Here is a 27,536-nt window from a genome sequence, read left to right as displayed (position 1 = left end):
CTGTTAAAAAAGTAAAAAAATCAAATTATGTCTAAAGTTTCTTAATTTTTCAATATTTTTTTTAAAGAAATATTTCATTTATTTTTCTATGTTGTGAGCCGAGTCCGATTCTGTCTAAAAATCGATTTTAATCAATATAATTTTGATTCACGTGAATAATTTGATGATTCCGACGATAAAGACAAAATATTAAACAAATCACTAGTCGAAAATATTTACAAAACTGTTAAAAAAGTAAAAAAATCTAATTATGTCTAAAGTTTCTCAATTTTTCAATCTTTTTTTGAAAGAAATATTTCATTTATTTTTCTATATTGTGAGCCGAGTCCGGTTCTGTCTAAAAATCGATTTTAATCAATCTAATTTTGATTCACGTGGATAATTTGATGATTCCGACGATAAAGACAAAATATTAAACAAATCACTAGTCGAAAATATTTACAAAACTGTTAAAAAAGTAAAAAAATCAAATTATGTCTAAAGTTTCTTAATTTTTCAATATTTTTTTTAAAGAAATATTTCATTTATTTTTCTATATTGTGAGCCGAGTCCGATTCTGTCTAAAAATCGATTTTAATCAATCTAATTTTGATTCACGTGGATAATTTGATGATTCTGATGATAAAGACAAAATATTATACAAATCACTAGTCGAAAATATTTACAAAACTGTTAAAAAAGTAAAAAAATCAAATTATGTCTGAAGTTTCTTAATTTTTCAATATTTTTTTTAAAGAAATATTTCATTTATTTTTCTATGTTGTGAGCCGAGTCCGATTCTGTCTAACAATCGATTTTAATCAATCTAATTTTGATTCACGTGGATAATTTGATGATTCTGACGATAAAGACAAAATATTAAACAAATCACTAGTCGAAAATATTTACAAAACTGTTAAAAAAGTAAAAAAATCAAATTATGTCTAAAGTTTCTTAATTTTTCAATCTTTTTTTGAAAGAAATATTTCATTTATTTTTCTATATTGTGAGCCGAGTCCGGTTCTGTCTAAAAATCGATTTTAATCAATATAATTTTGATTCACGTGAATAATTTGATGATTCCGACGATAAAGACAAAATATTATACAAACAACTTGTCGAAAATATTTACAAAACTGTTAAAAAAGTAAAAAAATCAAATTATGACTAAAGTTTCTTAATTTTTCAATCTTTTTTTGAAAGAAATATTTCATTTATTTTTCTATATTGTGAGCCGAGTCCGGTTCTGTCTAAAAATCGATTTTAATCAATATAATTTTGATTCACGTGAATAATTTGATGATTCCGACGATAAAGACAAAATATTATACAAACAACTTGTCGAAAATATTTACAAAACTGTTAAAAAAGTAAAAAACTCAAATTATGTCTAAAGTTTCTTAATTTTTCAATCTTTTTTTGAAAGAAATATTTCATTTATTTTTCTTTATTGTCAGCCGAGTCCGGTTCTGTCTAAAAATCGATTTTAATCAATATAATTTTGATTCACGTGAATAATTTGATGATTCCGACGATAAAGACAAAATATTATACAAACAACTTGTCGAAAATATTTACAAAACTGTTAAAAAAGTAAAAAACTCAAATTATGTCTAAAGTTTCTTAATTTTTCAATCTTTTTTTGAAAGAAATATTTCATTTATTTTTCTTTATTGTCAGCCGAGTCCGGTTCTGTCTAAAAATCGATTTTAATCAATATAATTTTGATTCACGTGAATAATTTGATGATTCCGACGATAAAGACAAAATATTATACAAACAACTTGTCGAAAATATTTACAAAACTGTTAAAAAAGTAAAAAAAAAATCGAATTACGTCTAAAGTTTCTTAATTTTTCAATCTTTTTTCGAAACAAATATTTCATTTATTTTTCTACGTTGTTAGCCGAGTCCGGTTCTGTCTAAAAATCGATGTTATCAATATAATTTTGATTTACGTGATTAATTTGATGATTCTGACGATAAAGACAAAATATTAAACAAACCACTAGTCGAAAATATTTACAAAACTGTTAAAACCATTAAAAAAATCAAATTATAAATATTTGTGAAAATTAACTATATTTTTTTACAAAAGTTTGTTTTTAATATTTAAAACCAGCCAATTTCAACGTAAATCAATTCTCGAGGACATAAAACATGACAATAAAATAATATTTATTTATTTCCGATAAAAGGAAAGGGGTGAAAAAATTTTCTAATCATTTTTTTTTTTTATTTTTATTAACCCCGTATATTAATTGTGAATATCCATTTCAGATACAATCAAAATGGCAACCGACAACGTGGACAACTATTCTCGCTATCACGATCAAGAACCATTCGATTCGAACGCAAATACCAGCGATTCAGATCAGGATAATTACGTGGCTTCACCAAAGAACGAACTACCCAAAAGGAACAAAAGAAAAAATTTCAAACCGCGTTGTTCGAACACAACTTATTTCGATAATAATGAAGCGTTGAATTTGAGCGAATTCAACGATAACAATAATGTCAACAACAACGTTAGGCGACGTAAAACTCTATCGACGAGAAAACTCGTAATCGATCCGAGATTCAGTCCGATGGATCTGAGTAAAAACAACGATAGCGAAACGAATAGCGATTCGGATTCGAATGAAAATTATCCGAATTCAGATTACGAAGCTAACGATAATAGTAGCGAAAACGATTCCAAAATTCCTCCGAGTTTTTCCATTCACAATCTTTCCAAACCACACGTGCCGGATTTCACGCAAAATCCACCGCATTTGAGTCAAGAACAAGTCATAGAAATGAGACAATACGCCATGAATACCATGAGGGAATTGCTGGGGATTTACGGGTTAACCTCGGAGGTTGCCGAAAGTATTAGTCGACAATTACCAATGGCTGCGTTCAGTACAGGTAAGCGTTTCAAAATCTTCCTCTCTAAAAAACTCTTAAAAATAAAGTTATTCCAAACGAAAGTTTGTTGGGTGTCGATACTAATAATTTGACTCATGTTAAAACTTCTATCCCTTCAGTTTTACTACAAAAAATAATCAAACGAAACCAGATCAGAGTTATATGATGGATGTTAGATCTCTTAGAAAGCTAGTGTGAAGCAATCGATTGATCAGCAGCTCTTGAGATGTCGCTAGTTATGATCTTTGTAGTGCTTCTCTTGAACTGTCTCCTGTACGTTTTCCATATAAAGAAGACGATTTTTGATACCACTATTATCTTTATGATGTATACTGCATCCTAACTACTAACTGCTAATTCCTATGGAGTTATTGAACAACTTCTTTCACTTAAAGTTTTCTGGAGTAGTCAACGTCATCTCTTCATTATTAAGGTCCTCGACGAGACAATTCAGGTTACAAATCATCGTTAACATTCTTCCTTGTGTTATTGTTTTCTTCAATCATGAAATTTCTAACTCACTTTTGTTATTGGAAGTTATTATTAAGAAACGAAAATTGTTTCATCAAATTTACTTCGTATAAACGGTTACAACATGGGAAATGGAAGTCAAATTGGACTTGTTAGAGTTAAGAATCATCACAGATAAATATCTGAATGGTTTTGTTTACTTTCGATGTTTATAAAATAAGATATTTCATTTTATTTCCCTAAACACTGATCTTCCATCATTAGTTGTAATTTTTTACGTACAATGCCTTTCAATGAAGAAATAATCGCGAGTGTTTGTCTCTTTCGGAGCAGAATCACCATCTACAATCAACTGTCTTGTTTTTTCGCTTCAAGAGCTTAGTGGTGGATGCAGATTCCAACTATCGCGTCAATAAAACCTGGAAAATGTTCGTTGGAAACCGCTTTGGATCAAAATATCATTTGGTGAACTTTTTCTTTGATATTTCCGGGAGCAAATAAACCTTCTAATAGACCCGATGAAATCCCATTTGACATTATTAAACACCAACCCGTTTTGAAAAGCTTTGGCTTGAAAATTTGAAGGTAAATAGACAAAACAAACCTTCGAACTTCGCTTTGTACTCAGAAATGATGTGGTCTGCGGTTTCTTCTTCTTTTCCAAAGCACATTGAAGTGGGACACCAAATTATTCAACATTTTGATGTTCAGGGTGGCCCAGAAAACTTTTTTTTAATTGAAACTCTATTAGTCGACTTTGTAAATGGATTCCATACCTTTTTTTGCCGTATTTTACTTAGATCACTTTAGAGTTTATGAAATTCAAGATTTAGATTCATCAAAATACGTTTTCCATGGGAATTTGTAACCAAATAAAAATATAACGATGAACAATGATGAAAAAAACTAAAACAAGCTGTTAACGAAAAAAAAAATAAGGAAATTTTAAACAAAATGGTTGTTTGGTTATTTACGAGGACTAGTTGTTTGATAAAAGACGTAAAAACGTTGTCCATATGAAGTTTAGCACATCAATATTTTCAGATCTTTCCATTCAAGCGTTAAAAGACGTTTTAGCAACACCCATAATGGGTTATTATCCCATCAACTTTATAATAGTATACGTCAATCTCCGAGAGGTTTAATCCGTACCTAATGGCAAGTTTGACTGTACTATTAAGTAACTTATCGAGTTATTACGAATCGCCACCGTTTCCAAACAAGAGCAATTCGAATTATCATAAACATACTCGTAATAATTTTAATCGAATCAACTGTAATTTGGATAGACAAATGAATGCCGTTGAAAAACTGACAATCGCTGCTTGTACGGCCCGTTCGGATGGTAGATAACGAAAACCGGATTTCTAATAGGAGAAGAATTTGATTTTGTTTAGGATAAAAGACTCATAAATAATTTCCGAACAAATTAACTTGAGATTCGTTCGCTTTCACTTGAAATATTGTCTAAGAGAAACGTACTTTCTAGACACCTTAAACTTACGATTATTTTTAATTTCGTATACATATCAATCGCAGATATTTTGTATTGTTCTTAACTCGAAATTTTTTAGTTTTTCTAATAAAATTCATTCTGTTTCAGCAGCTGTTCGTTTTCATTGTTTTCTAGTTTTAGTAGAGTTTCAAATTCTTTCTGCAGTTGTTTTTTGTCTCCTATATCAAGTAATTCATCAAATCTGCCTTCCACTATTCGTTGATATTCGTTACAACCCTCCAAATAAGAATAAATCACTACTAGGATAGTGAAAATATAATTTTAATCTTTCTAATGTTGAAATAACGTAAACACATTGATTTAAATAAAGTATTGGGGGACTGGATGAAAATTTTAATAATATTTTCTATAAATAATCACAATTTATGATAATTTGTTGTTTACCGCAACTCTTTCTACGTTTACACAGGCTATTGTAACATCGTAAAACTGAATTCCTTCAATAATCTGTCGAAATATTCTTCAAAAACGAATTATTTTTTAATTATTAGAGATTCTAATTGATTACCATCTCTATTTGACGATAATTTATCGTTGATTCTCGATAATTTGTCAAATTGATGAGTTTGTTGGTAACTGCAAACTTTTCTACGTTTACACAAGCTATTGTAACATCGCAAAACTGAATTCCTTCAAAAATCTGTCGAAATATTCTTCAAAAACGAATTATTTTTTAATTATTAGAGATTCTGATTGATTACTATCTTTATTTGACGAAAATTTATCGTTGATTCTCGATAATTTGTCAAATTGAGGGGTTTGTTGGTAACTGCAACCTTTTCTACGTTTACACAAGCAATTGTAACATCGTGAAACTGAATTCCTTCAAAAAACTGTTGAAATTCTCTTCAAAAACAATTTTTTTTTAATTATTAGAGATTCTAATTGATTACCATCTCTATTTGACGATAATTTATCGTTGATTCTTGATAATTTGTCAAATTGAGGGGTTTGCTAGTAGCTGCAACGCTTTCTACGTTTACACAGGCTATTGTAACATCGTAAAACTGAATTCCTTCAATAATCTGTCGAAATTTTCTTCAAAAACGAATTATTTTTCAATTATTAGAGATTCTAATTGATTACTATCTTTATTTGACGAAAATTTAATCGTTGATTCTCGATAATTTGTCAAATTGAGGGATTTGTTAGTAACTACAACCTTTTCTACGTTTACACAGGCTATTGTAACATCGTAAAACTGAATTCCTTCAAAAATCTGTCGAAATTTTCTTCAAAGACAATTTTTTTTTAATTATTAGAGATTCTAATTGATTACCATCTCTATTTGACGATAATTTATCTTTGATTCTTGATAATTTGTCAAATTGAGGGGTTTGCTAGTAACTGCAACGCTTTCTACGTTTACACAGGCTATTGTAACATCGTGAAACTGAATTTCTTCCAAAAACTGTCGAAATTCTCTTCAAAAACTAATTATTTTTCAATTATTAGAGATTCTGATCGATTCTCATCTCTATTTGACGAAAATGTATCGTTGATTCTTGATAATTTGTCAAATTGAGGAGTTTGTTAGTAACTGCAACCCTTTCTACGTTTACACAGGCTATTGTAACATCGTAAAACTGAATTCGTTCAAAAAACTGTCGAAATTTTCTTCAAAAACGAATTATTTTTCAATTATTAGAGATTCTAATTGATTACTATCTTTATTTGACGAAAATTTATCGTTGATTCTCGATAATTTGTCAAATTGAGGGATTTGTTAGTAACTACAACCTTTTCTACGTTTACACAGGCTATTGTAACATCGTACAACTGAATTCCTTCTAAATCTGTGGAAATTTTCTTCAAAAACGAATTATTTTTCAATTATTAGAGATTCTAATTGATTACTATCTTTATTTGACGAAAATTTATCGTTGATTCTCGATAATTTGTCAAATTGATGAGTTTGTTAGTAACTGCAACCTTTTCTACGTTTACACAAGCTATTTTAACATCGTGAAACTGAATTCGTTCAAAAAACTGTCGAAATTTTCTTCAAAAACTAATTATTTTTCAATTATTAGAGATTTTGATCGATTACCATCTCTATTTGACGAAAATTTATCGTTAATTCTTGATAATTTGTCAAATTGATGAGTTTGTTGTTTACTGCAACGCTTTCTACGTTTACACAGGCTATTTTAACATCGTAAAACTTCTTCCTTCAAAAAACTGTGGAAATTCTCTTCAAAAACTAATTTTTTTTCTAATTATTAGAGATTCTAATTGATTCCCATCTTTCTTTGACGAATTTTTATCGTTGATTCTTGATAATTTGTCAAATTGAGGAGTTTTTTAGTAACTGCTCCCCTTTCTACGTTTACACAGGCTATTGTAACATCGTGACTCTGAATTCCTTCAAATTAAAATCGCAATTTTTTTCAAGAATTGCTTGAAATAATAATTGTTGGCGAATAGATCTACGTTTACACGGCTTCTTATCAAATTGTCGTTGAGTTCCTTAAAAAAATCGTTAAAATCTGGTTTGAAAAATAGTTTTTTTGAAATTAAGTTCGTTTATCAAAGACGTTCACGTTTACACTTTTATAAAACAGTTCAAAATAGTTCAAATTTAGCTTGGAACTGGTTATTTTCAAATTCAATTGAAATCCCATCTCTAGATATACGCGAAACTGATATAAACGACTACGTTTACACAGACTATTCTCAATCTCTCAGATCGACACATTTTTCCAAACTACGACCACGATATTCCAGAATCTACTGGATCGATCTAATTCAAATTCATACAGCAACTTCAATATCTTATAAGCCAGCGATTGAACTGCGACTACCATGATTGTTTCGAAATTTTTGTTCTGCGAACTAAAAACTTTAGATTGATTATGCCTATAAGAAATTATTAAAAAATCTCTTTAAAAAACAGCGTAAAAACTATAGGACCCATTTTAATTTATAATTATAGCCCCCCTCGGGTACCCCACTGTCTAAAATCGATCAAATACATTTCATAAAACTGGTTTAATATTATGAAAACGTTAACACTCCATCATTTGTTATTACTTCGACCAATAACTGTTTGAACATTGTGTAATACTTTTAAAAGCGAACAAAACGTTTCAAGCAATGAAAAAATTGATTTCTATCGAAATTCACATACGTACTATGAAAAAAAGTCGGTCTAATCATATTTAAAATCATTGGTTTGGCTACGCTCGAGATAGAACGAAGACACGCCTGTCTTATTGTTTTTTTTTTGTTCTCGTAGTATCCCAAGATACTACGAGATATAAAATTATCAACGAACTCAATTAAATACCATAAAATATTACAAAGAAGCTTTATTTTCTGTTTACTCCATACTGAATTCTTCACTTTCTTTTAGTACTTCATCTCCATTCCTTGTATTCTGCTTTTTGTACTGTTTTATCACAATTTTCTGATTGTTTTTACTTATTAATATATACAGTTTTCTTTCAGACTATGTTAAACAATGTCAAATGCTTTTTATAGGTCTATGAAATCCACTCTGAACTTCATCTAGATTTAGTTTTGAAAACAATATTTTTATAATTTTTGCACTTTCTATGTTCTTTCTTACGTATCTTAATCTAAAACTTCTATTTTCCATTAATCTGAAAATACGGCCTTTTTCCAAGCTTCATTGAACGTTCTAAGTACCAGATCTTGTTGATTGTTGAGTTGTTTGTAGCACTAATCTTTCCACAATTGCATTATTTCTTGATTATCTGTTATTAATTGGTTGGTTTCCTCAAGTTCTTCATTGTTTTGTATAATAATTACTTTTACATCTTCATTCAACGGATTTTTTGAAGATTTTTTACACCCCACACCACCCATTTAACGTTTTTCTGTGCCCCCTTCCCTTTCCCTAAAGTGGAGAAGCCGACAAATCAACTTACAACCTCATTTGCATGATCTGGAATGCAACATAACGTTTTACCAATACCCCTCCCTTCCCCCGAATTGCGTTACGTGATACTTAAACGTCCAATTCCTTCATTATACGATAAACTTTCTCCCATGACATATTTTTTCGTTCAAATATCAATTAAAAATCACAAACAAACTCGGTTTATAGACCAGGATAGATAATTTTTGATTTATTGAATTTTTCACATAAATTTTGAGGTTATGTGAAAAAAGTGTTAATACAAAAGTTGTAGATCTCTTTATTGCCTACAACTTTGCTTTATAACTTTTTTCCATAAAACTTATAGTTTTGCCAGAAATCGAGATAAATCGTTTTACACCCTTATAAACACACCCCTCTTCCTTTCCGACTTCATCTAATAAATTATTTCCATTATTTTCTCTTCCATTTCTAATTTTTTACATTCTACTATTATTTTTTTCGCTTTTTATTATTTTTAAAGATTTCTACCTGGGTCTAATAGTTTTTTATACCCTGTATATATTAATTTTGTACCGCTCATGTCTTCTAAAACAACTTTAATATGTTTTTTCGCTATTACACTCACAAATTCTTATTGAACAAGACGAGATAAACATCTCCTGAATATTATTAATTAAAGAAGAAGAAAAAAAAATTTGAAAGTTCGTTCAAACATACACACAAACAAAAAACTAGTAAATACAGTTAACGTAAATATTCGACGATCGAAAAAATAGAAACGAATGAATAAATTTAAACAAACATTCCTTAATTTTACTGCTTTTACCTCATATTTGACAGTACCCGTATGTTTAAACGCCGCGTCGGTACAAAAGGAAACTCTATACGTATAATTTTCGTTTTATTAATGGTATAAAAACAAATTACGTTATCTGTCACTTACAGTACTTCAAAAAATCAAACTTATGGTTTATTAATTTTCGAGATATTAATTAAGTTTTGGATACGTCGATCGAAAAGTTCACTGACACTACCTACTACCATTTTAGACCTTATTTAAAAATAAATTCCGTCTTTTCCCAGAGGTGTTTCTCGTCAAATAAAAAACTATATCGTTTTTATGCTTTAATCTTTTTTTATTTTCATTTTAATATCGTGGAAGAAGAAATATCTTTTGATTCCGAATTGTCAAGTGTACATTAATTCGATAAAATCATTCAAGTGGATTTGTGTGATTAAAAACAGAACCTTTAAGATACTGTATATATAATTTCCATATCGCTGTTGCCATATTGTAATATTCTACAGTAAATCTAAATATATACGAAGTACGGATTTTTCTTAGTAAAATCTTAAAGTTAATAGTGAGTATTAAATTCAAAATGACATAAAATCTGGTAATAATCTGGTAATATTTCTTGCTCTCACATTAATCAACTTGATACGATACTTAGAGGACGTTTTAGAAGATCGAGTCGTCTCCTACACCGACGAATACTTCGTCTTAAGGCTCGTCCACAAACTACAGGTTTCGGATGGTAGTATTTACAATATGTCTACTTAAAACTTAACAAGCATTCATGGGATGAAGTTGAGAGAAGTTTAGATGCAAAAATACCAAAATCGAATTGGTTTTTGTGGAAAATGGCGAAGGGAGCGGAGAGATTAAAGACGAAACGATACTTAGAGGACGTTTTAGAAGATCGAGTCGTCTCCTACACCGACGAAAACTTCGTCTTAAGGCTCGTCCACAAACTGCAGGTTTCGGATGATATTATTTACAATATGTCTACTTAAAACTTATCTAGCATTCATGGGATGAAGTTGAGAGAAGTTTAGATGCAAAAAAAACCAAAATCGAATTGGTTTTTGTGGAAAATGGCGAAGGGAGCGGAGAGATTAAAGACGAAACGATACATAGAGGACATTTTAGAAGAACGAGTCGTCTCCTACACCGACGAATACTTCGTCTTAAGGCTCGTCCACAAACTACAGGTTTCGGATGGTAGTAATTACAATATGTCTACTTAAAACTTATCTAGCATTCATGGGATGAAGTTGAGAGAAGTTTAGATGCAAAAAAACCAAAATCGAATTGGTTTTTGTGGAAAATAGCGAATGAAGCGGACAGATTAAAAACGAAACGATACTTAAGGAACGTTTTAGAAGATCGAATCGTCTCCTACACCGACGAAAACTTCGTCTTAAGGCTCGTCCACAAACTGCAGGTTTCGGATGATATTATTTACAATATGTCTACTTAAAACTTATCTAGCATTCATGGGATGAAGTTGAGAGAAGTTTAGATGCAAAAAAACCAAAATCGAATTGGTTTTTGTGGAAAATGGCGAAGGGAGCGGAGAGATTAAAGACGAAACGATACTTAGAGAACGTTTTAGAAGATCGAGTCGTCTCCTACACCGACGAAAACTTCGTCTTAAGGCTCGTCCACAAACTGCAGGTTTCGGATGATATTATTTACAATGTGTCTACTTAAAACTTATCTAGCATTCATGGGATGAAGTTGAGAGAAGTTTAGATGCAAAAAAACCAAAATCGAATTGGTTTTTGTGGAAAATGGCGAAGGGAGCGGAGAGATTAAAGACGAAACGATACTTAGAGAACGTTTTAGAAGATCGAGTCGTCTCCTACACCGACGAAAACTTCGTCTTAAGGCTCGTCCACAAACTGCAGGTTTCGGATGATATTATTTACAATGTGTCTACTTAAAACTTATCTAGCATTCATGGGATGAAGTTGAGAGAAGTTTAGATGCAAAAAAACCAAAATCGAATTGGTTTTTGTGGAAAATGGCGAAGGGAGCGGAGAGATTAAAGACGAAACGATACTTAGAGGACGTTTTAGAAGATCGAGTCGTCTCCTACACCGACGAAAACTTCGTCTTAAGGCTCGTCCACAAACTGCAGGTTTCGGATGGTAGTATTTACAATATGTCTACTTAAAACTTATCTAGCATTCATGGGATGAAGTTGAGAGAAGTTTAGATGCAAAAAAACCAAAATCGAATTGGTTTTTGTGGAAAATAGCGAATGAAGCGGACAGATTAAAAACGAAACGATACTTAAGGAACGTTTTAGAAGATCGAATCGTCTCCTACACCGACGAAAACTTCGTCTTAAGGCTCGTCCACAAACTGCAGGTTTCGGATGATATTATTTACAATATGTCTACTTAAAACTTATCTAGCATTCATGGGATGAAGTTGAGAGAAGTTTAGATGCAAAAAAACCAAAATCGAATTGGTTTTTGTGGAAAATGGCGAAGGGAGCGGAGAGATTAAAGACGAAACGATACTTAGAGAACGTTTTAGAAGATCGAGTCGTCTCCTACACCGACGAAAACTTCGTCTTAAGGCTCGTCCACAAACTACAGGTTTCGGATGGTAGTATTTACAATATGTCTACTTAAAACTTATCTAGCATTCATGGGATGAAGTTGAGAGAAGTTTAGATGCAAAAAAACCAAAATCGAATTGGTTTTTGTGGAAAATGGCGAAGGGAGCGGAGAGATTAAAGACGAAACGATACTGAGAGGACGTTTTAGAAGATCGAGTCGTCTCCTACACCGACGAAAACTTCGTCTTAAGGCTCGTCCACAAACTGCAGGTTTCGGATGATATTATTTACAATGTGTCTACTTAAAACTTATCTAGCATTCATGGGATGAAGTTGAGAGAAGTTTAGATGCAAAAAAACCAAAATCGAATTGGTTTTTGTGGAAAATGGCGAAGGGAGCGGAGAGATTAAAGACGAAACGATACTTAAGGAACGTTTTAGAAGATCGAATCGTCTCCTACACCGACGAAAACTTCGTCTTAAGGCTCGTCCACAAACTGCAGGTTTCGGATGGTAGTATTTACAATATGTCTACTTAAAACTTATCTAGCATTCATGGGATGAAGTTGAGAGAAGTTTAGATGCAAAAAAACCAAAATCGAATTGGTTTTTGTGGAAAATGGCGAAGGGAGCGGAGAGATTAAAGACGAAACGATACTTAGAGAACGTTTTAGAAGATCGAGTCGTCTCCTACACCGACGAAAACTTCGTCTTAAGGCTCGTCCACAAACTGCAGGTTTCGGATGGTAGTATTTACAATATGTCTACTTAAAACTTATCTAGCATTCATGGGATGAAGTTGAGAGAAGTTTAGATGCAAAAAAACCGAAATCGAATTGGTTTTTGTGGAAAATGGCGAAGGGAGCGGAGAGATTAAAGACGAAACGATACTTAGAGGACGTTTTAGAAGATCGAGTCGTCTCCTACACCGACGAAAACTTCGTCTTAAGGCTCGTCCACAAACTGCAGGTTTCGGGTATTAGTATTTACAGTATCTCTACTTAAAACTTATCTAGCATTCATGGGATGAAGTTGAGAGAAGTTTAGATGCAAAAAAACCAAAATCGAATTGGTTTTTGTGGATAATGGCGAAGGGAGCGGAGAGATTAAAGACGAAACGATACTTAGAGGACGTTTTAGAAGATCGAGTCGTCTCCTACACCGACGAAAATTTCGTCTTAAGGCTCGTCCACAAACTTATCTAGCATTCATGGGATGAAGTTGAGAACTAGGAATCCTGCACAGCCACGAAATCGGACCACAAAATGGCGCTTCAAAACACTTTGGTAGCATATTGTTGAATGCCATAGTTCATATTTTTTTTCTATTTTCGATTATTTTCGATTTTGATGAATATGGCAACATTTAACTGTTAAATTTACAAGAGATATTATTTCAAAGTTGATGTTATGTTTACTTAAAATGTTTTATTATGAGAACTGGAGAAATGTGTGTCTGTCTTGAATAGATGTAAAAATAAAATAAAAAAAAAACAACTCGAATATGACGTTTTCGAAACACATGTTTTATTAGAGTTTTATATATTTGTAAGTCTATGTACGAAGTGATAGTAAAGATTAATAAGATAATTTTCATGTACAACAAACTTATTTCTAATATACAGGGTGTAGATATTATAGACAATAATAAATTTATAAAAAAATTCAAACTAGTTTCAAAAATAATAAGCTTGAAACTTAATATTATAGAAAACATAGAAAAGACGTTGGAAATATATAAAAATATTTTGAAAAAGCTACGGAAATTGCTGTTAGAAACCAAAAATTAAAACAAATAGACAAAGATAGCGGTTCTACTAACTTTGTTATTTTAAATAGAACACCATGTATATTAATACATTTTTGAAATCTACGTAAAATTTTAGTACACTTTTGTCTAAAATCTTTTTTCGAAAAATGCTTACTTTTCGAGTTATTAATTTTTTGCATAAAAATTTGACCGTTGCAGACCCTTATAAATTATTTTTTTACGAAGATACCCTTGAAGATAAGAAAATGATTTCTATGGGGTTGCTTTTAGAAGGGTTAGACGTATTTGATTCTTCATTGAAAAATTTTTCATTTAATACAGGGTGTGTATAAAATATGTTCAAATCTTAACTTCATGAATATCAATTTTTTTTAAATAGAACCATCCGATTTTGCCTATTTTATTGCACTTAGGGGTGAAAAATAAAGTAAATTCATGTCTACTCTCCTATACCTAAACCTCACCTCAAATTCTGTAAATTTTTAGAGATGCAGGTATGGTCTAAATTGATATTCATGAAGTTAAATTTTGAACACTTTTTATACACACCCTGTATAAAATAAAAAAGTTTTCAACATAGATTCAAATACGTCTAACCTTGATTAAAGCAACCGAATAGAAACCATTTTTATATCTTTAAGGGTGTCCTCGTAAAAAAATAATTTATAAGGGTCTGCAACGATCAAATTTTTTTACAAAAAAATTAATAACCCGAAAAATATAAATTTTTCGAAAAAAGTTTTCAGACAAAAGTATACTAAAATTTCACGTAGACTGTATCAATATACAGTCGACTTACGGTAGAACCGGACCGAACCTATATATCGCTCCGTAGAAAAGTGACACAAGTCAAAATTCATCATATTACAAATAATTACTTGAAACCAACCTGAAATCGTGTAAAATATTCAAGTGTCGCAGATAGAAGGTACTCATACGAGTGATCAACCTTTTCCTTTCATAAAAAAGTGATAATAGTCATTTAATTCAATGAAAAAACGTCGTATTTGTAAAATTTTCATCGAAAAACGTCTGACTTGGTTTTATGTCAGTTTACATGTTCAAAATCGACAATAATAAGTTAAGAAATGCTTATTTTTCATGAAAAAGTGTCACAACTCGAATAAATGGTAGAATTTTCTTTTTTATACAGGGTGTCGTTTAAATATTTCAATTAAACATTAAACCATACAAAAAAAATTGTTAAACAAAATATTTTTTCAAACATTGCTAGATGCTGCGTTTACTTTCGAAATTTTAAGCCGCCCTACCGAACATTCACTAATTTCGACTTGTGTCACTTTTCTACCAACGGAACGATACATCGATCTTCACCCCCACGAATCGAATTTAATCCAAACCCTGGAAGGTAGAATTGTTTTTAGAGAGATTCAAATCATATACAAAATCATTTGAATCATTTTTGTGTTGAAAACTGCGTTTTTTCTGAAGTTGACGATTCATAACTTGGTAACTATCTTCAGATATTTCATCGAGATGACATCCTGATTGATTTAAAGGCTTTAGTATTGGAAATTTGGCACTATTAAGTCTGTGTTTGGACTAGGACTTGCAATGATTAATTTCCAATGTGAAATTGGAATTTAAAACATAATTTGACTGTACTATAAATTTGTATATACGTCGATATTCACCCTATGCACTCACGAATCGAATGCGGACGTTTTTTTTTAAAATGTTAACGACTGTAGGAGTCAAATTACGTCTGATACAGTTATTTGTCGATGTAAACGAACTTTCAAAATCATTCAAATTTAAGCATTTCTAATTTTTCTAACCCATTTTTTGACAATTATAAAGTTAAATCAATTTCTAAAATATAAATAAAACAACAGTCGAGACTTTCAGCATCAATTATGCATTTTGTGACTTAGATATTCAAAATTTAGTCGTTTTAGTCACTCAGAGGAATAAATACAGAGAAATCTAAAATAATTTCTTCCCATATTTTTACTAAGGTATTAAACATATTCATCTAATAAAAAAAATGTCTTCTATCAAAGATCATCATCTTTTATTGCTCAAACTCATCATCTGCTGAACCTAAGAGTCAATAGGTATCGACACCCCGAAAAACCACCGTCAATCCCACCCCCTTTTAAATAGTTTTAGAATGTGGGTTGACTCTAATTACCAGAGATCTTCATTTTCTATCTTAAGCGCTTCCAGGTGCAGTACTTTGAAGTTCCTCAGATCCAGCGTCTCCAGGTGTTTGTTCTCTTTGATACTTCCAGCAGATCTGTTCCCCAAAAACAGTTTTTTCCTGTCTCAGCATCTGTAGATTGTCTCAGTAATTGGTTTCGCTTCTAGCTACTTTTTTTTAAGCTGAAGCTTTTCCCAAAGCTGATGCAACGTCCTGGGGCATGTTCCAGGGCTGGTCAATATGTTTTCCGTACCATCTAGATCGGTAAGATTTTATTAAGAGGTTAACATCAATCAAAAGCAGTCCCAAAATATTGCAACCATCATTTTTAGTAACTTTACTCATGGAATCTCTTTTGAATGTGATACATAATTTTTTGTCGTATTCAATGTATAAAACACGTTATGGAAATGCGTGTATGTGCTGTAATTTTTTGTTTTTAGACGTCGATCGCTTAGTACTGTTTCTAATCGTTTTTACAGGACCTTCTGCACGTCGGTCATCATCTAATAACTCAATTTTCAATTTCCGTTCATTTGGTTTCCGATTTGTTTGAGTTCCAGTAAAGTTTGTTGAGACTTCGACCAAAAACTGCGATTTTATCGTATAAATCTTATAAGAGCTGCTTGAGCTAAAGAAATAAGGACAAGATGGAAGCAAAAAAAGAAGAAGATAAAAGTAGGTTTTCATCAGGTGATTGTCGTAGTCTGTTTTTCATTTGCAGGTTTTCCATCGTAGGACAAATTTTCATATTTAAAATAATTTTTTTTCGGTTTATTCGAAATCGTGTGGTAAGTTAATTCCGTTTGGTATATATCTATCTTGATCGCAAGGTTATTCCGAAAATTACAAATTATAATTTAACGGTTCGTTCGCGAAAATAATTATTCCGAATTTACATATGGCGAGATGATTAAATTACTTCTCTAAATCATCAATCATTTTTAAATGCTTGTTATTATTTGTTTTAAATTACCTCGTACATGATTATCATCATATTTATACACTAAAAAAAAGTGCAAACCGTCTTTCCAATAAAATAAATATTTACTTGAAAATATTATATCTGTCAGTTGTCTTAACTTTGACAGTTTGTTATAATTTTTCGAAAAATTGCTCCTGTTTCAAAGGAAAACTGTCAGTATAAAAGAAAAACTAATCGTCACTAAGTCACTAATTTATTTACGATGATTTATCGATCGATGATATACATTTTTTTATATAAAATTTGATCTGTTAAACTATCTCAACGTTAAATCCAGTCCTGTTTTAAAAATACACGGATATAGTCGAAATAAATTAACTAAAAAGTGTAGTTCGAATCAATAATTATAAATATGATCTATTTACAGTTATTTTTACCTCGAGACATTTGAACTACTTATAGTTTTAACACTCGTTTTCTAATAGAAAAATAATCATATAAACTAGATTTTTTAGACTAACCCTTGTATAATAAATAGAGTAGATTCGGAAGTTTTGATGTACCAAATTCGTAACAACAGATACAGAAAGCTCAAAATATGATTATTTTTAGAAATTTACCTGTATGCTAAGTTGTATTTCCGAGGATTAATAACACCTTGAAGTTGGGTTTAAAATATTGAAAAAAATTAATTTCTTCGTAACCCGTTAACATGTTTTTGATCGTGATTGGTATCCAAAATATCACCAAGCGATTAGCAAACTTCCTTCGTTAATTTTCAAGTTTCCTTCACAATACATCTCGATGAAAATTCGACAAATTGTGGAAAAACCTTTTCCGATTCGATTGATGTACCATTTCGGAAAACTAGCCAAACGCGGTGGTTCGAGATGGACCAAAAGTCCAAGCGAGTTGTTTCTACACGTTCTGAGTACGTTCACCATAAAAAAGTGTCAAACTGTGTCGTAGAAATGTCAAATTTGACATATTGATAATTGCTAACTATTTTCTTTATAATAAACCTCCATATTTTATTGTATAATTTAACACTAGATGATTGGTTGATGGGCATATGAGTTCTTGTTCGAATACATACATTCTCATAATACACAACTCATCATCAAACAGTTATAGTTGCTCCAATATCAATTGCAAATTATAAAAACTTGAATACAAACCCTTGCTGACAGTTTTTTTTGATCTACCATCAGCTACAACTAAATATTAAATTATAAAACGTAAATATACGAGTAGAATGTATCTGCCTGTAAGGGCGTTTGGTTTAAAGAGGCTACCAGACGTGAACTGGGCGCAATTTCATTTTTAATAATAAAAATAATTATTATACCTCGTTAACTTGATACGACTGAATATTAAATTATAAAACGTAAATATACGATTAAAATGTAACTGCGTGTAATGGCGTTTGGTTTAAACAGAATACCAGACATGAAATTTGGCCCTTTTTGTACCCCATTCGTTTATTTTTTCTAAATTAGTCATCATTTGATTGAATTATGAAGGGTTGTAAAGTTTTTCCAAAGCTCTTGGAGAGCTGTTGCTAGAACATTCTACAATTTTTTAACTCAGCTCTGGGACGTCTTTTTTGAAACCTAGAGATGTTCAAGATCAACATCCACCATACACCAACATCCCTACCCATGTCAACTGCAATAAAGCTCACGATGGAATTTCAAATGAATATTTTTAAGAAACTATTACCGTAAAATTTAATTTACAGCTAATACTTATAATTAAATTAACATAATTTTTATTAAATCTACTGAAATAGTTACTAATAAATCTTTATTTACAATTTCCTTATTATACAGGGTGTCCCACGATGAGTTAAAACTAAAATATTTTGGCGTACTTCCGGTTCTACCGGAATTCGACTGTAACTTTGTTATTTTGAATAGAACACCCTGTATATTGATACATTTTTGAAATATACGTAAGATTTAAGTATACTTTTGTCTAAAAACTTTTTTCGAAAAATGCATACTCATTAATTTTTTTGTGAAAAATTTGACCGTTGCAAACCTTTATAAATAATTTTTTTACGAGGATACCCTTAAGGATATAAAAATGGTTTCAGTTTAGTTGCTTTTAGTAAGGTCAGACGTATTTGAATCTGTGTTGAGAATTGTTCATTTTATACAAGGTGTGCGTAAAAAGTTTAACTTCATAAATATCAAATTTCTTTATTTTTCTAAATAAAACCACCCAGTTTTTTCTATTTTAATGCATTTATTGATTAAAAATAAGGCAAATTGATGTAAACTCTCCTAAACCTAAACTTTGACCGCTATCCAGAAATTTTACGAGATACAGATGTGGTCTAAATTGATATTTATGAAGTTAAACTTTGAACACTTTTTATACACACCCCGTATAAAATGAGAAATTTTACAACAAAGATCCAAATACGTATGATCTTGCTTAAAGTAACCAAATAGAAACCATTTTCATTTCTTTGATGGTATCCTCGTAAAAAAATAATTCATAAGGGTCTGCAATGGTCAAATTTTTTACAAAAAAATTAATAACTCAAAATGTACGTATTTTTCGAAAAAAGTTTTTAGACAAAAGTATACTAGAATTTTACGTAGATTCAAAAATGTATTAATATATAGGGTGTTCTATTTAAAATAACAGAGTTACAATCGACTTCCGGTAGAACCGGAAATCGGCCATATTTGAAAATATTTTAGTTAAAAAAATCGTATACGAAAACTCAAACGTAAAAATTTTCATGACTTTACTATAAGTATTTTACCAGATACAGATAGTTTTAACTCGTCGTGGGACACCCTGTATATTAGAACATTCACAAATTCATCATGAAATATTTTAAACGATTATAATTCGTCTTGTAAGTCTTCCCCGTTTCGGAATTTTAAAAAAACCCACCGTTTACCACATATTAACAATAATTACCACAAATACAGTGGAAATATCACTAAATCATCCCTTTATACGCAACCCTCCACAAAAATATTGATACGAGATTTAAAAAAAACTCGTCAGTAAATATCTGTCCAGCTGGTTTTTTACCTCTATCTTAGTTAGCATTTTTTTACTGTGTGAAATTTCAGTTTTCTGCTTTTTAAGGGTGACTCACCCCTTACCTTGAGGGTTTCTTCGAGAGGTGCCGAGTTTTTTTCTACTATATTTTGAAAGATGATACAGGGATTAGTAAATGATGTTGTTATTTACCTGATAGCCATGAGAAATTCGGGGTTGAAATATCATTTTTGCTAAATTGCACAATTTTTCACCGGGCATGGGGGTTGATTCCTTTTTTTTACATCCTTATAATATATATTTGATCCTTTCGATAATACACCAGTTCGCATCCTTTTGTCGAGGATTCATGCACGATATAGTTTTAGGTTTTTTTTTTATTCTTTTTATCTTTATTTTAAGCCCGAAGGGTTGAAATTTAAATCGGTATAGTAGTTGTGGGAATTTTTTTCGTAAAAATTGGGGTCCGAAAACGTTTTGTTCTACTGCTTTTCAAGAAATTGGTCAAATAGAATCGTTTTTTACTTGCGATAAACCTGTTTGCCTTTACCAGCTAGATAATCAGCGTTTTCGTTGTGGGATTGTGGCAAAATCAAATACCAAAATATAGTAATGTTGAAAGAAACAACGAAATTTAAAATGTCGCTATTCCTAATTAAATAATTCCCAAACGATGAATACATTAGTATTCGAAAGCTGGGAATGTATTAGAGTTAGTACACTTTTTTGTTCAATTTTGCCACAATCCCACTACAAAAATGCTCTTATTAAAATTTATATAGTTTATAAAAGATTTTAGACAATTTATTCTATTTATTTTTTCTCAATACTACTAAGAGAAAGATGTCATTTGTTTGACGAGTCAACTATTATTTTTTGTGAGGAGGTGCTAGTTTATTTTTGTGCTTGGTATTTCATATACGATACCTGTCAAAATATTTTGCTCGCCCACTAGTTTACGTGTTACAAAAATGTTTGTTGTTTAGTATTTATTTGACAGCCATAAATATTGACCTGCAGGGACCAGCATCGCGGTGGTCGACCAAATGAAGTGACGATTCCAGAAATGTTGAAGAAAACTCAAAAAATTTGGACTTCAAAAGTTGTATGCAAGTTGGATGTTGCGTTTGTTTACAATCGAACCAAAACATCGAATGATTGTTCAAAGGGGTCGAAAATTTTTGACCGGTAGTGTAACTGTGTAAAAGTATACAGGGTGTACTTCATATTACAAAATAATAAACATCAATACCACCTAATTCCAATTTTATTTATTACATAAATAATTATGATAAAAAAAAATTAAAAAAAGTTTAAATATACTGTATTCACTATTGTATATATAATTTGAGAATATGTAGAGGGAGTATTTATACAGTGTGGAGTATAATTAAACTTAAAACAAAATAATACTTTTATTTTTGAACACATTGTATAACTATCAATTTATTGCATAACAAATTTTGTCTCAAGAAAAATCATCTTGTTATTAACCTAGTTCAAGCTCAAAATGGTGTCAAACCTCCGAATTCTTTAATACAGCTCCAACCCCACCCCTTATCGAAAAATACCAATATTATAGTTTTTCCTACTTTTTTTCAATTTAAATGTTTTTCGTTTATGCGGCATAAATATCTTAACGTATTGTATAATAGAAAATTTATGTATTTCGAAGTATCAACCCTTAAAAATCTTTAAAAACTACCCTTCTGATGGAAATATGAAAAAAATCTTTTAACGATTTAAAACATTGCAATTGCATTTTAACTGTGAAAAATTCATAACATTTGGATATAATTTAATTGATTATTTATTTTTATTATTCAACCCTTGAAAACTACCCCTTTACGAAGAATGAAATAAAAATAAATCTAAATACTGCCAACTTTTAGATTTTGCATTCTTTTTGATATTAAGTTTCTTGTCTCTACTTGAAGTAATTTTTAATTGTCTATACCCTGTCAACTCCTAAGAACTACCCCTTTAATAAAAAATAAAAATAAATTTTCGAATGACTGTTAATGTTTTGATTTTGAATTCTTTCGGTATTTAAGTGTATTTTCCAAACACGAAGTGATTTTTTATTCTCTACACCCTGACATCCCTTAAGAAACACCCCTTTACCGAGATTATTAGTATATAATCTCTTGGTACTCTCAAAGGTACCTACAGGCAACTTAGCTCCAACAGAAAAAATCCGTGCGCCAAAATTTGAAACTTTTTCATATCCTATAATTCACAAAAAAAAATTCAAATTATTATTTTTTATGTAACTTCATTAATTTTGAAGATATCACATCCTAGAAAAAACCTTTTTAAAGGTAATTTTCAGGCCTACAAGTCTATGTATGTTAAAAGGGCTTGAGTCTCTCCAAATTTTATTAATAAAGACTCAAAGGGCTGTGAATAAGCAATCCTCGCAATATAGTGAGAAATTAATTTGGTTACAACTCCGTCAATTTTTATGCTACAAAAAAAATAAAAAAACCAAAATAATCGTCATAAAAGATGCTTTAATTTGATTGTTTATTTGTTTTTGTATCTTTTATAGTAATGGAGAGAAAATTGAGCAAAAAAATGTTTTTAAAAATCAAAAAAAGTATTATTAATTGCTCATTTTTTTCAAAATTATGCATTTCCAATCAGCCAAACTTTCAAATGTCGCAAATAACATCCAAATAAATTATTTGGTACAAGGAATAAGTTTAATTTTGATTTTCAATGAAATGGTATTTAGTTTTTTTTTTAGTTTTAACTATTTTACATCATATCTCACTGAAATTTCAGTCGAAACGACTTTTATTAATAATCATTCGAAAGGTCTTTTTAAGCCCTTTAAAAAGTATCTCATGACTTTTTGTTTAAAAATGTACCCTTTTCCCGTTATTTGAAGTTAAATGCTCAATTACATAAAACAAAAGTTATTCAAGTATATATAACTTGTTTTAACTAGATTATTAAGATCTCAAAATATAACTTATTTTCTTTATTTTTTTATAAGCTTCATTTTCGTTCATCACACTTTTTTCGATAAAAGGCATTATTACAGAGTTATACGTAAAAAACTATTAAGAAATGCGTTTTTTGACGAAAAATCGTACTTTTCAATTGCAAATAACTCAAAAACTATTGATCTGGCGAAAAAACTTTAAATGACATTTCTTACTTTAAATTTACCGATTTTTCGATATCTGGGGTTATTTTGGGTGAAAAATGTTCCACCCCTAAAAGGGGTGGCATCCCCCCCGGCACCATGTAGATCTTGCATTTTGGATACACAGCTGTCATCTGTCAAAATTTCACATAAATCGGTGCTGCATTAAAGAATTCGGAGGGGAATTGTTTGAATACCTGGCCTAACCATGCAATTCAATAATTTTGATTATACAAAATAACTTATCATGTGTATAACAAAATAAATTAAAAAAACCATTACCTCAATTAATTGTTGTCACTTTAATTTGAATAAAAAGTGAGATCTTATCAAGAAAATGACCATTTCTCTGTCTAATATCGTCTCGAAACTTCAGAAGATTTTTATCACAAAATCAATTACTGAAAGGAACTGGACAGGTACCTACTGAACTAGTAAAAATACACGTGTTCTTGGCTATTGTACCATAGGCGTAGAACATTCTTTAAATGACACTTCACAGCGTGTATAAATTATAGAAACGGGAAGTTCGTTAAAAAATATTTAAAACAACTAATTAAGTCTGTAAATAAACATATGTTGTGATAGGTTATAATATTTTAATGCAATTCTTTAAAGAAACAATTTATTGTGTGTTTACTTCGAAATTAATTATCTTTTTAAACGACGCCATCTGAAAGTTGTGCGTTCTGTATTCATTTACATACCGAAAGTTTTGAGTGTTCCGTGTAATGAAAGTGACAGTTTCGTACTGCAAAACACTTTCGGGACGTTCTGGAGTAGACAACTTTAACTTCCTTAAATGTGACAGTCGACAGTTTCGTTCTGAATTCATTTACATACCGAATGTTGCGTTTTGAGTGTTCCGTGTAGTGAAACTGACGGTTCCATACTGCAAAACACTTTCGGGACGTTCTGGAGTAAACAAATTTAATTTCCTTAAATGTGACAGTCGACAGTTTCGTTCTGTACTCATTTACATACCGAAAGCTGCTTTTTGAGTGGTCCGTGTAGTGAAACTGACAGTTCCGTACTGCAAAACACTTTCGGGACGTTCTAGAGTAGACAACTTCAACTTCCTTAAATGTGACAGTCGACAGTTTCGTTCTGAATTCATTTACATACCGAATGTTGCGTTTTGAGTGTTCCGTGTAGTGAAAATGACAGTTCCGTAATACAAAACGCCTTCGGAACGTTCTGGAGTGACTCTACCACTTTAATGTTGACAGTTGACAGTTTCACTTGAATTTTTAATTTTCTGAAATTATTTGTTTATGGAAAAGGAAAAAAATAATATTGTCATTGCAAATATCATATATGAATTGACATATCAATATCATATTTTGGAATTGTAGTTAATCTACGAGCTCAAGATATTTTCCAGATTTGTTATTTTCGAAAAAACTCTTCATCAAAAAGATATTTTTCTCTTAAAGGCAATGCTGTTGTTTAATATTTGTTTGGAAGCCATTATTAATGAACTTTTTTAATAAATTTGTAAACATGAAACAAATTGGTCATCGTTATGTGATACAATACAAAATTGGACCAAATTTTACTGTTCCTTCGTCATCAACTGTAAAAGATTGTGTAGTAGAATTTAAACGAGATCTTAAGACCTGCAAGGACCAGCATCACAGCAGTCGACCAAATGAAGTGACGACTCCAGAAATGTTGAAAAAATCTACGAATTGGTACTACAGACATAGAAGGCATTCCAAAAAGTGGGGTACGTAGCATATTAACCAAAAATTTGGACTTGAAAACTGCGCCCAAAGCAAAAGAACAATCAAAACAATTGACTGAAAATGAGAGAACCTGAAGAAGGTCGTTCTATCTGCAAAGAACATGAAAAAAATGAAATAATAAATCATAAGTTAGTAAAAAAATTCTAGACTTCTAAACATATTTTTCCTTAATTTTCCTACAAAATCTTAATAATTAGAAAAAACTGTTTTAAGTTGTGAAATTTTTATATAAAATATCAATTTTTTAATCGAACATTGTGTTTTTTTCTACCAATTCGTTTTAAGCAACTATGAAATGAGTTATCCAAATTTTTTCTTTTAATTCCTTAATCACAAATTTCCAAAATTTCAAATTTTAATCTAATTTCGTGATCTGCTACTTGTAGCATCATTCCTTCTTCTTTTTTATCAACTACTGCATGTGTTTCTTCATAACATCGACATCTTCTAGAAAAACGGATGCTTTTTAAGTATTTTTGCAGATTAAGCCATGATAACATAAAGTATTTTATGCAATTTCTTTGACAACTACATCTGTATGGGCGTTTTTATTATTATTTATAAATTTTTGATGAAACTGATCATACATTTTGAAATTAAGAAGATATTGATAAAAGAAACTGTAAAAAAAACTATGAAAATAAGACGAAAATTTGTTATTTTTAATAATTTTTTGAAATCATTCATACGGAAATGTCCTTAAAGCACGTGGTCATATTATAGTCCTTTTAGGACCCTTCTCTCCCTGTCTGTATCCTTTCCAATGACCCTCAGCCCTGCCAGATGCTACGTGGTTTTATATTATAATATTTTACTGTATATAGATAAAATTTATTTTTGTTTTATATATTGTAATATGTTTTATTTAATTTTTTTTAAACGATGTATTTATGGGAAACTGGAATTTATATGTTTTGCTCCATCTCCTCCCCCTGTCACGTGGTTCAATGTATTATTTGAGCTTATTGTCCCCCTCTTGGAAGAGCTACGTGGTTTATGGATATTCCGTATTTTTTATTAGGAATTTCCTAAATACATGAGGCGTCTAGGATAGAAATCCTCCAAGCTTATGTTGAGAAATTTTCGAAAAAAAAAACTGTCATAGATCAATCATAAGAAATAATTTTTTTTACGATATAATCAATAATTTTTACTTTATGACTGAGACAATGTTTGATCGAGATTCCAAAAATAGTTTCATAAATGTTAATATAAATGCAAAAATTTTATCTTCGAGAAATTATTAAAACAACTAATTTTAAAACAGAATAGACCTAAAATCAAAAACATGATTGATAAATATTCAGATTAAGGCTTGAAGAAAAGTCGAAAAGTCGAATTTTATCTTCGAAAAGTTTTAAAAAAACGAATTTTAAAACAGAATAGACCTAAAATCAAAAACATTTTGATAAATATTCAGATAAAGGCTTGAAGAAAAGTCGAAAAGTCAAATTTTATCTTCGAAAAGTTCTAAAAAAACGAATTTTAAAACAGAATAGACCTAAAATCAAAAACATTTTGATAAATATTTAGATAAAGGCTTGAAGAAAAGTCGAAAAGTCAAATTTTATCTTCGAAAAGTTCTAAAAAAACGAATTTTAAAACAGAATAGACCTAAAATCAAAAACATTTTGATAAATATTTAGATAAAGGCTTGAAGAAAAGTCGAAAAGTCAAATTTTATCTTCGAAAAATTATCAAAAAACTAATCTTAAAACAGAATAGACCCAAACTCAAAAACATTTTGATAAATATTCAGATAAAGGCTTGAAGAAAAGTCGAAAAGTCAAATTTTATCTTCGAAAAGTTTTAAAAAAACGAATTTTAAAACAGAATAGACCTAAAATCAAAAACATTTTGATAAATATTTAGATAAAGGCTTGAAGAAAAGTCGAAAAGTCAAATTTTATCTTCGAAAAATTTTAAAAAAACGAATTTTAAAGCAGAATAGACCTAAAATCAAAAACATTTTGATAAATATTTAGATAAAGGCTTGAAGAAAAGTCGAAAAGTCAAATTTTATCTTCGAAAAATTATCAAAAAACTAATCTTCAAACAGAATAGACCTAAACTCAAAAACATTTTGATAAATATTCAGATAAAGGCTTGAAGAAAAGTCGAAAAGTCAAATTTTATCTTCGAAAAGTTCTAAAAAAACGAATTTTAAAACAGAATAGACCTAAAATCAAAAACATTCAAAAAAATTAGGATAAAAGCTTTAAGAAAAGTAGAAAAGTCAAATTTTATCTTCGAAAAGTTTTAAAAAAACGAATTTTAAAACAGAATAGACCCAAATTCAAGAACATTTTGATAAAGGATTTAAGAAAAGTCGAAAAGTCAAATTTCATCTTTCAAAAATCATCAAAAAACTAATTTTAAAACAGAAGAGACCTAAACATTTAGATGTATTAATACATCAAATAGTCTAAGAAATAAGAAAGTGTCATAAATATTTAGAAAAATTTGGACTTTGATACTAAGATTGGGATTTGGCGGGATTCGAAACAAAAACCAGCTCCTGCTTTAAAGGGGTTGAGCTATAAAATCCCAACTTTAATTATTACAAAAGTGAAATATTTTGTAAAATGTAAACAAAATCTTTATTCTTATATTAGATCACACAATATTTGTATCGATTCCTTTATTAACAATAATGTTATCATCTTCTT

The 27,536-nt window shown here is 30.3% G+C and overlaps 1 protein-coding gene across 2 annotated transcripts in view; it reads left to right on the top strand.

Annotated features, from left to right (window-relative positions):
- Positions 1 to 27,536, top strand: part of LOC130449947 (zinc finger protein castor homolog 1) — a 182,190-nt gene that overhangs the window by 64,101 nt on the left and 90,553 nt on the right. For both annotated transcript variants that reach the window (XM_056788065.1, XM_056788064.1), the window contains exon 3: positions 2,260 to 2,889. In XM_056788065.1, the coding sequence (XP_056644043.1) occupies positions 2,260 to 2,889 (630 nt within the window). The remainder of the gene's footprint in view (positions 1 to 2,259; positions 2,890 to 27,536) is intronic.

Source organism: Diorhabda sublineata, chromosome 10, assembly GCF_026230105.1.
Source record: "Diorhabda sublineata isolate icDioSubl1.1 chromosome 10, icDioSubl1.1, whole genome shotgun sequence".
In the NCBI taxonomy this organism is placed as follows: Eukaryota; Metazoa; Arthropoda; class Insecta; order Coleoptera; family Chrysomelidae; genus Diorhabda; species Diorhabda sublineata.
Note: the sequence above shows the minus strand (reverse complement) of the source record. Positions and strands in the feature narration are given on the sequence as shown.